This window comes from Halichoeres trimaculatus, unplaced genomic scaffold (genome assembly GCF_033239565.1).
Source record: "Halichoeres trimaculatus isolate MK-OKI-2021-1 unplaced genomic scaffold, fHalTri1.1 fHalTri1_scaffold_11, whole genome shotgun sequence".
Taxonomy (NCBI): Eukaryota; Metazoa; Chordata; class Actinopteri; order Labriformes; family Labridae; genus Halichoeres; species Halichoeres trimaculatus.
This window is the reverse complement of record NW_027437189.1, coordinates 28395200-28410240: the sequence shown is the minus strand read 5'-3', so window position 1 is coordinate 28410240 and position 15041 is coordinate 28395200. Positions and strand designations below refer to the sequence as shown.

The window sequence follows — 15041 nt, the reverse complement described above, 5'->3', positions numbered from 1 at the left end:
GTTTCATGTACCCATATTAGGAAATTACATATCTATAATGGCTCATTCATATTCATTCAGTAATACTTTGTAAAGCCAACAGTTTATGATAGTTCATTAAATGTTCCCAGAATTCAGTGAATCTGTCGAGTATTCATTGCGATTATTATTATTATTATTATTATTATTATTATTATTATTATTATTATTATTATTGTTATTTTCATTATTATTAAATTATTTAGTTAATAAAATATTTTAAGAAAGCTAATTTGGTTATAGACACAATAAGTGTTACTACTTCTTTTTGAATATGTAGTGGAGTTAACTCTATGATTTAACTGATTTTTTTTTTTTTTTTTTTGTTACTATAATTTCTCCATTGTTTGCAAAATTGCAAAGTTTTCTCTGTTCTGACTTTCTGTTTGACTGTAGGTTATTATTATTTTTTTTATCAGAATTAGGATTGATGTCCTTCACGCGTTCAAAATAAACAATTTCTATTCCATTCCATGTCTCTAAATGTCATTACAGTTAGGACTGTACATGTGCTCATGGTTGGAAAAATGATGGATTCGTTGACTTTTCCGCACTGACATGGCATGGGCCCTAAATGCATCAGCATGTTTACTGGCTGTCTATTGGTCCATTCTGTCACAACTCCAGACCAACCGCGGCGCAAGGGGGCAGAAGCATGCGCCCCACCTTGTTTCGGTCACGTGATCTGACGTAAGCCTACGAAGATGGTGGAAGTTTCTTCTTCCTCGAAGTGAAGCTCGGACTGAAACCCAAACATCCTGCACACGGAGGGCTGGGGTCCTACTGCAGTGCTGTCAGTTTCATTTAGAAAGCCTTCCTTCGGATTCGGGTACGTAACTGATGCAGTTTTCTCCCTTTCTGACCGGCGGTGTTTGTTTTTCGTAGCCGTTGGACTTTGGGATTTCCAGCCAGCCATGATGATGACACCAGCTCGTAGGCTAGCAGTTAGTTAGCGTGTTTGGGATGGCAGCAGGCTGTCAGAAGAGGGGACCAGCTGCTGTTCGGCATGTCCTGAGAAACTCCTGCGAGCACAGCCCCCGTAAAATACATACTTTGAACTGTGCTGTTTCGTCGCTCACCGGGACACATTGTTCCTATCTGCACGGCTTAACTGAGCTAGCTAGCTATCCAGTTAGATTAAATTATGTAATCTTTATAATACTAACAGCCCAGCATACGAGAGATGGGATTTAGAGGGACAAAGATTACTAATATGTGATCGCTGTCAATAATTTATTGGTAATCTAAAGATACTTGTTAGTCAGGAAAGTGACGAGACCAGATAAGATAAAGCACCGGTCATACATGAAGCAATCTAAAGTACTTAGTAAAAGTAGCACACTGTAACGAGTCTGACACCTGCTAGAGCAGGCGTTAAATAACAAAAAATCTCAGAAAGTTACATAAAATAAGCTTATTTGGTCCGATCTGAGTAATGCAACAGTGAAAGCCCAGGATTAAATTTACTTCCGTTTTACTATAAATTCGTCAGCTTTAATTTCAGTTGCTGACAAAAGTAGTTTTTCCTTTTATCAGACATCGATGGTTAATGTTTTTCCTTGGCTGGCTTCTCTTCTATTAGATTCCATTAAACATTAATACCTTGTTGTTTGGTGTTGCCAAGTTAAGTGCTGTGACATTGAAAATACAATATTTGATTGGAGCCACTCCTCAAAATTACATATAGTATCCAGTCAAGAACAGAAATTTGAATGAGTCTTCCCCAGTGAGCTGACCAGTTGTAAAAAAAAAAAAAAAAAATGTAGACCCCAGCAAAGAGGGTAAATCTCTCCGTCATTGCTTTTTAGGACCACATTTCCTGCTTTTTAGCAGCTGTTATTACAGCATAGTTTGTCCCCATGCAAGAGTAATTGTGAGTTATGCGGGCAACACAGATAAGCAAAGAAAGAAGGAAACAATGATTCATTTGTCACAGTTGCCAGTTGTCTGCTTGGCAAATGTTGGCTGTGTTGGTTTGTGAGCTTGTCTGCTTGCTGGTGTCTGGTGAGTGAACAGGGGAGGGTGGCTGCTGCACTCCTGTCTGTGGTCTTGGAACGCCTTGTTGTCAGAGGAAACTTTCTGACTGATAAAGTCTGAATCAGTACAGCATAGTGTCACTGTGCAATTAGAAGAAGTTAAAACACAGAATAATTTACAGTATTTATCCGGCTGGTACATATTGGCTCCATATTTGCCTTTTAATGGTTTACAAAAAATATTTGGTATTGTTTCGCATTTTCCAAATAAGAACACGACTAGCCTATGTTTTTCATGTGTTATAGTGCAAAAAAAAGAAAAAAAAAAACAAGACATATGAGTGAAAAAGAAAAAAAGGTGTCAGATAATTTGTTCTGCGAGCTTGTCAGATCCACTGTTGGAAATCTATGACATGTCACCAGGTCAGGGCATTTTATAGGAAAAACAAACAACATGATTATGATTTCAAAAACATGATCTGTTTGGGCTAAGTCACACTCTTCCCACTATATATCTTTGTCTGTCTTTTTTTAGGATTTGCTTTACATCAGATTTTTGATTTTTTTTTTATTCTTTATTTTAACAAAAAAACAACCTTGATCATTTTATTCCTGACTCTTTATGCATTTTTAGAGGATAACCTGTGCATTGCATCCATAAAGACACCAAAGAATTAAAACAAATTTCCACTGATCATTATTATTGGTTTTACATCTTGGATATAAAGTAGCACAGGTACAGTGGTATCAGACTAACGCCTGTGGAGGCAGGACTCCAAAAAGCATCATGATGGAAGGCAATTGTTCTCATATCTTTTCTTATAATCTTGCCAGTCTCAGAGGAGTGTATTGTAGAGCTGAATTATTATATATGTGCTCAAATAATGTGTAGACAGTTTTTTAAAGCAAGCAGTAAAATAATTAAATACAATCAAAACTGTAAACTGTGGTCGATGAACTAGTGATGGAGAGTTTGCTGATGTTTAAGCAGTTCATTTCAGGTGAGATTGTTCAAAGCTGACTGTTTATCTACACAACCACCTTGGAGAGATCATACTCAGCTCTGTGGTCGAGGAAATGAAGCAAATTGAGCTCAAATTTAATTTGAAATGCCTCACAGCCTCACAAACACAATTTGCAGAGCTGTGTTTGGATGACGTTTCTCAGCTTGTTAAAGGAAAAAAAAAAATCTAAACTTGATATTCAGCGAGCACCCTCATCTACGAGACGTAGTCGGCCTGCTTGAGAGGCTGCAATGTCAGCAGTTGCGATTAATTATTGACAGAGACCAAAGCAGGAGCCGAAGGGAAGTTTACCCAGAAGCTCGTCTCTTTCTTCTGCTGTGGCGTGTGCGTAGAGGACGAGACAGACTGAGGAACATGCATTATTCAGGGAGGCATGAAGGTAGCAGACCAGATTCTGGGAAGGATGTTAGGACCTGATTCCTGAGGCAGCAGGACAGTGACTTGTATTTTTAGGGTTCTCATCTGTTGCCATGCAGCTCCTCAAACAAACACAGTAATTCTCACCTTTGTTGACATCCATTAAAGGATGATTCTCACCTTTGCCGTTGTCCTTACTTGTTAAGATTGTATTTCTGTAGTAGCTGCAGTTGGTTACAGAGGATAGTAAAGTTTACAGCAGGGTCTCTGTACAGAATGTGTACGACCTGGCTGTAGTTGTTGACAGTTGTGTAAACAGTTGAGGGTCGTTGTTTGCAGTCGGGCTTATTCAGCTGTCAGACACAGAAGAGCAGCCTGTATTTTGCAGTCAGTGTAAAGTGGTCTACTGTGGTTTGTAATTTAGTTTTCACCTCCTTTAATGTGTGTGTGCAGGTTAGCTGGCAGGTCTTTGTGACCCTCGGTATGCAGAGATGTCAAAAAGCATCCTTTTTGCTTCCTTTGAGAAGCTCCTATCTTTTCACTCCTCACACAGATAAGTGAGAAGCTTTGGCTCTGAAGGACAGGGGGAAGATAAAACACCTACAATGAGGTCACGTTGTAAAAACTGTTGCTGTGAGAGTTTTAGAAACACAGAATTCAAGATTTCATTATGTGTCCTTTATTAATCACAGGGTTTTCATACATGCTACATACAATTACTGGCTGAGATCAACTCAGACAATCACAAACAGGTTCATATATCAAAGCAGAGGTGCCAAATTTAAGGGGGTGGCAAACAGGCAAGTGGTTGGTGGTTCAGTGTCTGGCTCAACTAACTGAAGATGACCCTCCGGTTCCTACAGACTGAGTTACAGCTTCCTTCCAGAGTGTCTGCTATAGATCAGTAACTGTCCTCAGGTTTGTGGGATCTGATGTTTTCAGTTTGTCCATTCCCTTTTTTTCTGTGTATGTAACTGCAAACTTAAAGAGTGACACAGGAGTGGTCTTTCACTCCTGTCCCATCCCAATCCCACAGAAAAAAAGTCCCAGTCCCACTACTGTTAAAATGACTCCCACTCTCATCCTGCTCCCATTCAGAATGACTCCCATTCCTGTACTGCTCCCATGTTTTCCCTTCTTTTAGTTTTTAGGCAATACATTGAATTTGATTCAATTTTCTCCCCATTCTTTTTTTAGGTTACTTTGTGTTATGCAGCTTTATTTCTATAGATATGGCAACAGGTAGAGCCCATTCGTGGTAAAATTAAGAGCCGTTTATTGCCTCAGTCCAAACAAAAATGCCTACCTTAGTGTAATAAACCCAAACAAATGGAGTTTCATTTTACTAATTTATTGAGGAATTTTAACAATTAAGCATTGACAATACTTTCATGTTTTAATTGTAAAAAAAACTGCATAACTGCATAACAAGCAGCACATAGCGTGCCAATGCCGTCACACTCAACTCGTGAAGCTGAGCAATATTTCCAACTTCCCAGCCAGATCTGATAGGAACTTATTTTTTTGCGTTGCAAATTATATTTTGGCACATCAGATTCTACGCCAGTATTCACTCCCTCCACTGCTTTTCTTTTTTCAATTCCAATGGAAGACAGCGGCCAAGAGCACTGTTGACTTCTGGGAAGTGTAGTTCTTTTTTACTTGCTTTGCAGTGTAGGCTTATTGGAAATAAACTACAAAATAGCGGCACATGTCCCGTACTATATTTTATCTCCCTGACTGGTTCCTGCTCTTGTCTGTTCCCATTAACTTTTTGTCCTGTACCATCCCAATCATGTGATTAATACTAAAGTTGACTCCCATCCCGTGGGAACCCTACGGGAATCCCACAGGAATCCGAAAAAATTTCAGCCTTAAAAATAGTCTTCTGGATTTTCTTGAAACAATTAAATTTCTACTTTTACAGGAATAATCCATCTCAATTGTCTCCTGCAGGCCTCTACACATGTGTTTCAGTGTCTGTGTCAGCCTCAACCCTCTCTTCAGCCTGTATGTTGATGTTCTGGTTGTATTTTAACCTCTTATAACCAATGAAAACAAAGCTTTTCATAAAAAAGAGGACTTTAATACAGGGCAGCACAATAATAGGTTTAAATCACCACAGCTTTCGGATGTGAGAAACATTTCTATGAGCTGTATTCATTTTTTACAACCTCTGGTCTTAGAATATGAGACAATGCGGAAGTACTAAAATCTGCTGTTTCTTGAGTGTCCGCTTGAGGCGGGCTCTGGAAGTACCGAAGTCACATACACACCAAGCCAAAAAAAGCTGTTTTTTTCCCAGCAGAAATTAACCTTTTTACAGCCTGGTTGAAAAAATGTCTCCTGTCTGGGTCGCTAATTTCACTACCGGCACCCACGGTACAAGGGGTGAATTTTTTTCAAACTTGGCCGTTCAGAGGATTCTAAAATTGCAAGCTCGCCCAATCAGAGGCACAGCTCAGGGTCACGTGACGGCCAGGCGCCCCATAGCTGTACGCGAAGCCTCTGCCACTACCAATATGGCCGCTAGGCCAATCTGCTTCATTTTCTGTTTCAGTAACAGATGGGTGACATTGGGGAGACTACGTCCATGTTTTATACAGTCTATGGTTTGACCACAGCCCATCTGGAATGGCAGGGGAGATGGATTTTTTTACCTATACTGCAGCCAGCCACCAGGGGGAGCGTTTTTTTTTTTGACGACCTCACTTTGAGCCAAACAAGTTGACATCCATTATTTTACAGTCTATGGCAGTGATGCATACTGACATTTCATTGTGACATGGCTCCAACTTGTCTCTTTGACATTAGATTAGAACCAACTAAGCACTAGCATTAGCTTTAGCGAGTACTGGGTTCTTTTGATAGAAAAGGGGTATTTTTTTAAGCTGGTTGAGACTGAACAATGACACCGTCCCTGTGCTGTGAACAAATACAGGAAGCTACTGCTTTAGTTTATCCTCCTGCTTTCATCACAGTATGGCTGCTGCTTCTTGCAGCAGCTCCTGCTCTGTGCTTTTTTCCTCAATGTTTCAAACCTTATGTCTGCATTAAGAAGTTAACTTAAGTGATATTTAGATTTCCAACACCTGTAGTAAACTTCACTTGTGTTTTAACAGAAACCATAAGAATTTCTTGTTGGGAATATTTCAGTCTTCTTGTGTAAGGGTTAATTTTCTGTGTATTTCCTCTCTGTGGTGTTACAACTGCAGCCTCCAGTTTCCCAGTCTGGGACTGTTTTGGCGTTTTGAGGTTACTGTCTGTTTAGAAGAACTTTTATGGTTTGTATTGTTTACCTGAATGTATTGTCATATTTCTTTCTAATTCTGAAAGGAATCTGGTACCAAACTCTTTGGGGACTTGGTCGGTGTATCAAAAAGCCTTTCATTATTAAGGCAGGGCTGCATGATGTGTTTTTCTTATTATTAGTGAGTAGTGAAACATTCTGAAGTGAAAATCTGTCACACAGCGGTCTAAAAATACCTGATTAAGTGACCTGATGTGTTAGCTCCTAATGGGGTGCAGCGTTAGAATCTAATTTATCACCAGACTAATGATGTGTTGTCTACGCCGCAGGCTTTTATCCCAGCCCTATGTCATGGCCAGTGGAGTCACCAAGTCGGGCACCACCAACGGTTACCCTATGAAGGCACAGCTACAAATCATCGGTAAGTCTTCAGGCGTTGTCAGGATGACCTGAACAGAGCATTGCACCTTTTTTATGCAGTCTTGTTCCGCTTTTTATAAAAAAAAAAAACGTGTTCCATATTTCCTTGTGCTTCAGATAACTGTGTCCTTGTCTCTTTTCTTTGTGCAACAGCATGACTGACTTGTTTCCTGCTCTATTTCTTCTCCCAATCTTCCTTTTTTTAGTGCTATCAGCAAAACTCAAAGAAAACAAGAAAAACTGGTTTGGTCCCAGTCCGTATGTGGAAGTCACGGTCGACGGCCAGTCCAAGAAAACTGAGAAATGCAACAACACACACAGCCCCAAATGGAAGCAGCCGCTCACTGTGTGAGTCAAAGTTTTGCTGGGATTACCAGACCCACATGACACCTGGTCACATTTATGATCCTTCTACTTCACTTTTCTGCTGCTACAGAATTAACTGGATCCAGACCAGTATTTAAAAGTCAAACCTTTAATCCGCTGTGCTGCCTGCATGACAGATACGACCCAGATTGAATGTTAATGAAGGAGCATTTGCAGAAAAAAATCTTACAGACAACTTCCTGAGCTTTGATCGACATTTTACCCCACTTGTTAGTCAGCCGGTTGTGTTATATGTCACCAGTCTTTTTTTCCAAGAAGCTCAGAACAGCCTGAACTGATATTTTACAGAAGCTGTCGCAATTAAGTGTGTGACTGTAAGCACATTTTGTCTCTTTTTCCTGAAGCATTTGTTGAATACAGACTGCTAGAGGAGCTCACACTCTGGTTTTTGGGCTGTTGAGCTCAACAGCCACAGCACAAGAAACACTGTGACAACACAGTGACAGTTTTGTCAGCTTTAAGTTGTTTATCCAGAAATCTTTTTTAAAAACTGTTTGCAGAGAAGACAACATGGAAAAAAAACACACACAATAATTAATGTCCTAGGAAAGCGGCTCCTATTTTCAACCCACATACCTCAAGCCAAAAAAAGGTAGCTCAAATTTAGTAGCCCAAATATAAACTATTGAAAATAAACTTTACTTTTAGTCAGCACAATCTTGCCTCAGTGTTTGACTTTGATGAATGGAAAGACAAATTATTTTCCTCAAATGTTGCCTATGGATGGACAACTCAACTTCAACTGAAGATCATTGGTACATTACTTTTTCATACTTTGAAAGCAGTTATGAAATTAAAATGTCAGATGTTGATACTTTCTTGTGATTTTGAGGCCAGCATGTGTTGGAGTAATCCATAAATGAGATATTAGGCTACTCTGACTAAAATGAATCTGAAAGTCGACCAAGAATTCCACATGCCAGACATGAGATTTATTAAACTGTAACATCACCATTTGATGAATATTTTTAAAAGAGCCTTTACCCAACCGTCCTGGGTCAGATTTGGCAGACTTTAGATTTATTTTGAAATTTGTCATTTTAAATAAAAAAAACCAACAGTGGAGGAGGCTCCTTGAGTGCTTGGCAGAGTAACTTTTCAAGTGATCAGTGACACAAAACTATCAGGAGGGTAATATAGAACCTGAAATTGAACCTCAAATCACTTCTTCAATCCAAACATGTTTTGGAAGAATTTGATTATTTGAGTTTCCCTTTTGAAAGGTCAAAATTAACCTCCGTTACAAGCAAAGAAGGAAGTGGAAGATTAGAGTGATAATTAATTAGAGGAAGTGGTTTTCAGTTGACATGTGTTTGCTATATCTGCTTGATAGTGTTCAACTGTATCGACTCCTTTGACAGCTGCAGTGTGTAGGATTGTTGATTGTATACAAGTGTAAACTTTATGTCCAATAATCATCGTTTTGAAGCCATTCATTCATGGTTACAGTTGTATTCTGCTACTGTGTGAAACCCAGCTCAAATCAAATGTTTACAGATGGTCTCTTGTGGCTACTTGAGGTTTCTTCTAATCCCCACAGATGGAATTACACAATTATTGTTACCAGTGTGGTGATTTGAGGTTTGGCGTTGGGAAAGAAGCAAATCTTGAAAAAGATGCTGACGCCAGTATTTAGCGTTTCCCTGAAGAGGGAGTTTTCTCAAGCATACAGAGATAAACTTCCTTGTAGCTGGGTGAAAGTGCTGCTCCAACACATGATCTCTGTTATTTCAAAGCCTCCGGTGCTTCTCTGTCTTTATGACTCATCCTTAGTGTGTTTGCTGGAAGTCTGCAGTGTAGCTCTGAGTGCAGTGTAATTGTGTTTGGACAGTTTAAAGTACAGATTTGATTTCTCATGGCGGTTGGCACACAGAGGGAAAATGCCACACGCTGGTGAGATTGTGTGTCCGGTTCGTTTACAGGAATCCTGTTTCTAAACATATGCTGAACACTTAGTGCATTCGCACAGTCCAGCATTCTCACACATCAGATGTCCTCTTAATTTTAGCCTGTCCATGATCCTTTACTGCGCACAGAGCCCTTCTTAATATAGACTTCTCCTACAGTTTCTCTTGGACCCATGGGTGCAGAGGTGTTACATAACTAGTGTTTACTATGGGATGTAATTGGACCTGGACCTGTGTATCCACAAATGTTTTGTCCTGGGGCTTCTGAGGGTGCGAGCGATCTAAATATTTGTCAGTATGATTGTTATTGACACTCGATGTCCCTGTATAGCTTTTGAACTTTATTGTCTGGGAGGTGCTTTCATAAAAATGTTGCAATTGTCGCTGCCAGCAGCCACATTCTGTCAACTGCCTCTATATCCTGAGCTAACACTTAATTCAATTTGATAAAATTAATTAAAATGATAAACAACCGGCTGTAATGCCATAAATCTTCAAACTGCACTTGATATAATTTGAAGTTGTTACTGAGAGATGATCAGATTACCCTCCCTGAAACAGGAAGTAGTGCTCACTGAATCCTACTGAGAGCAATCTGTAATTCAGGAAATGTTCAGTTCCTGATAGTAAGGTCACTGAGGAGTCACTTTAAGCTGATTTTATGTAGACAAAAGCAAACCTCTGTCATCTGTCACCTTAAAGCTGTAATGTGTTACATGTAACAACTGACTTACTTTGTTTCTCTCTTTGTTTTCACAGGATTGTGACTCCCTTCAGCAAACTGGTGTTTCGAGTGTGGAGCCACCAGACCCTGAAGTCAGACGTGTTGCTGGGTTTGGCCACGCTGAACGTCAGCGACACATTGAAGTCTAATGACATGAAAAGTGAGCGCCTGAAACACAACAAACACAGCTGTTCAGGTTTTTTCTACTGCAGAACAATTTAACCGCTGAGCTACAGTGACACCACCTGAGAAGACACATCATCATTGTGTCATCACAATTCTTTTAATTTTTTTTATAAACCATCCTGGACCACATCTCATTGACAATAACTCTTGGAAACCTGGTGTTCAAGTGAACTTTTTGCCCATAAGGTTGTCCATGTTAGTTACAGCTGTAAATTCCTCGGTGAAAGCCATACTGTCAAAAATAACAGCTTTGCTGCTCTGCCTACCGGGCCTAACAATTATATTTATATTAAATCTTTTAATTTTTTTTCTGTTATATTAAAATTTCCTCTGATTATTGGGGCTGTTATTGAACATTTTGATAATAATGTGTTTAATTTTAGTGATTGCGGATATATATTCTTAAAAATAGGACTGAACGATTTTTGGTTGATAATCTAATTGCAATTTTTTGGATCAATATTGGGATTGCGATTTAGCATGCTGTTTTTTTTATCTTTATTTTTATTTATTTATTCATTTTATTTATTTATTTATTTATTTATTTTTTTTACGTTTTTTTTTTTTTTTTTTTTTTGGGGGGGGGGGGGGGGTTAATCTTCTACATTATTCACTTAACACAAGCCATAGACTTTTAGTATGACCAACACAACAAATATTACTGTCATCATATAAACAAGTCTTTCCTGTAGGCCAGGCCTACATACAGTGAGATGAATTGATGCATGACTTGATACAAATAAAAAATCTTTAACTATAACAATCACAGCAGAATATTGACTGATTGATTTAACTTCAAAACTTGTTGACGAGTAATCAAATTATCATTAATTTCCTTGAATAAAATCAGAGAAAGAAACAAAGCACTGCAGAAAAAGAGGCCTCGTATGAACAAAAATGAAAAAATTATGAATCCTCTCTTCCATGAATCTCACACTAGATAAAGAGCAGAAATGTACATAGACCAAATCTGGCTCAACCACTGAAATATGTCAACATGTGGAATGCACTTCTTTATGAAATGAAAAAGAAACACTGTAACATATCAAAGAAACACATAAATATCAAATATATTAAAATCTTAGTGATCTCTCATCAGTAACAAAACATAAACTAAATTGCAGAAATGTAAATAAAAACAATGTTTTGGCTCAACCACTGAAATATGTGGTGTCAACTCATGGATTGCACTTTTTAGATACCCTTTATAACTTTTTCTTTTTTAATTGCAGCCTTTGCTATTTGAAAATTGCATTTTGCTGCAGCTGAGCTTTTCCCTTTAGATCTATTTTTACTGTGTCACTCCATGTACCATGAAGAAATGTCATTACTTTACTGAAGCATAAAAAAAGCGAGCACTGTTTTATCTGTGAATAAACCACAAAAGTGAACAGCTTCAGAGAAAAAATCATAAGTTGAAGTATCTCAGTTTCATGTAGCACTAGTACAAATTTTGGGTTAGGGTTAGGGTTAGGGTTAGGGTTAAATTTTGACTGAATAATTTTAATTTCTGTCATAAATGCATCACCTGACCTCATGAACTACCAAAGATCTGTTTCTATCGGCCCTGAAAACATTTAAACACCTTCTTGATGCACTTGATCCAACTACGTGGTTATAATTCAAGCCAGTTAGGATACTCAGACAATACTCTTTGTCCCTTACATCTTCTGTCTTCATATTTAGAGGCCATTTTTGCAGTTGGTAGACCAAAAATTAGTGTGGAGGCAAAAGAATTGATTTAGCGTTGTATTCAAGCTGCAACTGTTTTCATTTTGAGTAAACAACATGGAAAGAAAGAAACAAATTTGAAAACTGGGAGATTACTTTAAGAGCTAAGAGCTTACCTAATCCAATTCAGTTCTTCAGAGAAGGTAAATAATAGATTTAAATCACAAGTCAGAAGCTGATTGACGGTCCATGTCTGAGTGGGAATGTAAGAATGTAGATCATATTGTGGATTTTATTTGTATTTGTTTGCTGATTAAACTGTCTTTACTCCAGAAAGAATACATTTCAGCCTAAAAAGCAACAGCAGGATTTATGCCCTTCATTTATTCAGAACATTGAGCTTAATCTGTAAATTCTCTCGATGCTGGGGGCTACTGCTGCTGAAAATATTCAACATTTGCATGAACGTAGCATTATTTTATCTGGTGATCACTGGCTGAAAATTAAAGTGAAAATGCATCTTGTCTTTGATTGGCTCAAGATGTGCTTGCATCATGCGTCTCAGGCAGTTACTCATGTCATTATGATCTTTACCTCAACTCTGACCATCTCGTAATCCCTCTGCAGTCTCTGAGGTGGTGCAGACCTTACAGCTGTGTGCAGACAGGGACCAGTCTGATGTAGTGGGAGACCTGTCTGTCTGCCTGGACGGCATGACTGTCGACCCTGAGATGTTCGCCAGCGCCGAAGCCGACCATCAAAGTGAGTCACACAGAAGAAGAACAGCGTTTGACACAGAAGCTTTTTATATCAACAGGTTTAAAAATAAAACCTTGTGTTTCTCTTTACTTCAGGTACATCTAACGGGGAAACACAACCGAATGGCGATCACAGTATAAGGTAAATTTTATTTTCCCTTTCTTTGTCGAGTTTATCAGATCACAGTCCTTATGTCTTTGTTAAACTTGCTGTATTTTCTGCATCCCTTCCAGCAGGCGAAGCCGAGATAGCTCTCCAGCCGTGGACAGCATAGAGCACAGGTCCTCTCCAAGTGGACGGAGATCAACAAACAACACAGGATCTCCTTCAGTATCATCAGGAAGCTTGCGGCCCCTCAGACCTCCACGGCCCTCCAGACCTCCCCCTCCGACCCCCCGCAGACCAAACTCATCACCAGGTCAGACATTACTGAAAGATGACGTGATGTGTCCTAAAACTTTTTAACCAAGAGCATGAGGGAAACAAAGGTTGGATGCTTGTCTAACAGCTGTGACGCCAGACTGTCATAATCTAATCCATGTTAAACATTTACACTGAGGCTGTGTGAGCTGTTAGGCCAACACTCAGCTCATTCCCACAGTTTCCTTTCTGCTTTTGCATCTTTACTTTCCAGCAATGTAACTCCATCATTAATTCGTTTGATCTGTAATTAATGCAAAAAACGAAAACAGGTCCCACCCAAAGCCACAAAGTGAACCCTTATTATTGTTTTTATTTTTATTTTGGTTTGGTTGTTTTTCCTCTGATTTAAACCTGTGGTTTCTGATTCTTATCTCAGCATTATCCAGCAACGGCTCGGCACCAGGAGACAGCAGCGATGGTCAGTCAGTTCCTGCTACACCAGTGCGAACAGCAACCACCTCGGCTCCAGACTCAAGTCCATCGTCAGGCTCAGACAGGAACTCCGGAGCTGCAGCAACCAGACAGCCAACTAGCAGCATCACCCCGGCTGTCACTCCCAGAGTCCCTGTCAACGCTGGACCACTGCCCCCAGGGTGAGCTCTCAGTTTTAGATCCTTCCAGAAAAAACTTTCCTTGTGGCAAAAATAGATCCTATGTGGAATAGTAACGTGAGATTATTATCTGATTCTCTTGTCATGCTGAGAAGAAAGCCAAACAGCTGATTCTACAACTACTACAAATATGAGGTTTGGATTAAATCAAAGGAAGTTTAATAGAGTTAAGACTGGAGAGGACTTTGAGAGGACTGTGTCATTTTTTTGAGCAAGAACAAGAGTCTAATCAAAAGCCAGTCCCAAAAACTTGAGTTAACGTTGACATTGACATCAAAGGAACTAGAGACTAAGGGTGGGTGATATAGCCTCATAATTATATCACGATATTTAAAGGAAATTTGCGATGATGATATTCATGATGATATTGGGGGAAAAAACAAACAATTTATTATTAGTGGTTGCTGTTTCTGAATAACAGCATTTTTATTGCACACACGGAATGGAAGCCACTTTTCCATTCACTTATTACTACTTCTCAAGCTTGAAATGTAAACATAGTAAATTGGTCAGATCCAGAGGAAATCTGACATTTTGGGGGAGGAAAAGTTAAAAGTTTGGCTCAACCAATTTTACCGATTCCATCCTCCTCTCGTATCTTCATAGCCTGGCTGTATTGGGCCGTGTGTTTCAGCTTTAGGGGGTGGAACATGTTTGTGGTGTTGCCACCCTTGATGTTCATAGTTCTCCTTCACATTTTTCATTTAACGAGTTTTGCTGCGTGTCTGATCTTTGGTCATCCAAACCACCTCCACATCACTGAGGTAGCTCCTCTTTTAAGCTCTAAATCCTCATGTGAGGAACAAGTTGATGCTGCTGTGCTACTTTCGCTCTCAGCTGTTGTTTTGTACACAGCAGGGAGCGTCGTACGCATAGACTGCACAAAACACGGACGTGGTCTCCCTGATGTCACCCGTCTGTTTCTGAAACAGAAAATGAAGCACACCAACTATAGCGGCCATATTGGTAGTGGCAAGAGCTTTGTGTACAGCTAGAGGGCACCTGTCCGTCACGTGACCCTGAGCTGTTACTCTGATCGGGCCATCTCGCGATCTTAATATCTTCTGAACAGCAGAGTCAGAAAGAATTTCACCCCCTGTACAGTGTGTGCTGATAGTACAATTAGCGACTCGGACAGGAGACGTTTTTTGAACCAGGCTGTAAACAGGTTAATTTCTGTCATGAATAGCTTTTTTGGCTTGGTGTGTATGTGACTTCTGGTACTTCCAGAGCCAGCCTCAAGCAGTCACTTGAGAAATAGCGGATTTTAGCACATCTGCATTGTAGGGCTGCACGATTATCGCAATCGCAATCGCAATGTCAGCAC

General features: G+C 39.5%; 1 protein-coding gene across 2 annotated transcripts in view; it reads left to right on the top strand.

The window, feature by feature from the left end:
* The first annotated feature begins 676 nt into the window (after positions 1-676).
* itchb (itchy E3 ubiquitin protein ligase b) overlaps positions 677-15041 on the top strand; it is a 28392-nt gene continuing 14027 nt past the window's right edge. Inside the window, exons 1-8 of one of the 2 annotated variants that reach the window (XM_074681342.1) lie at positions 677-847; positions 6956-7047; positions 7253-7394; positions 10100-10224; positions 12549-12683; positions 12776-12821; positions 12917-13098; positions 13480-13696. In XM_074681342.1, the coding sequence (XP_074537443.1) occupies positions 6978-7047; positions 7253-7394; positions 10100-10224; positions 12549-12683; positions 12776-12821; positions 12917-13098; positions 13480-13696 (917 nt within the window). In that variant the 5' untranslated portion in view covers positions 677-847; positions 6956-6977. Of the gene's footprint in view, positions 848-6955; positions 7048-7252; positions 7395-10099; positions 10225-12548; positions 12684-12775; positions 12822-12913; positions 13099-13479; positions 13697-15041 lie in introns of both variants that reach the window. The other variant, XM_074681341.1, reaches the window with a different exon arrangement.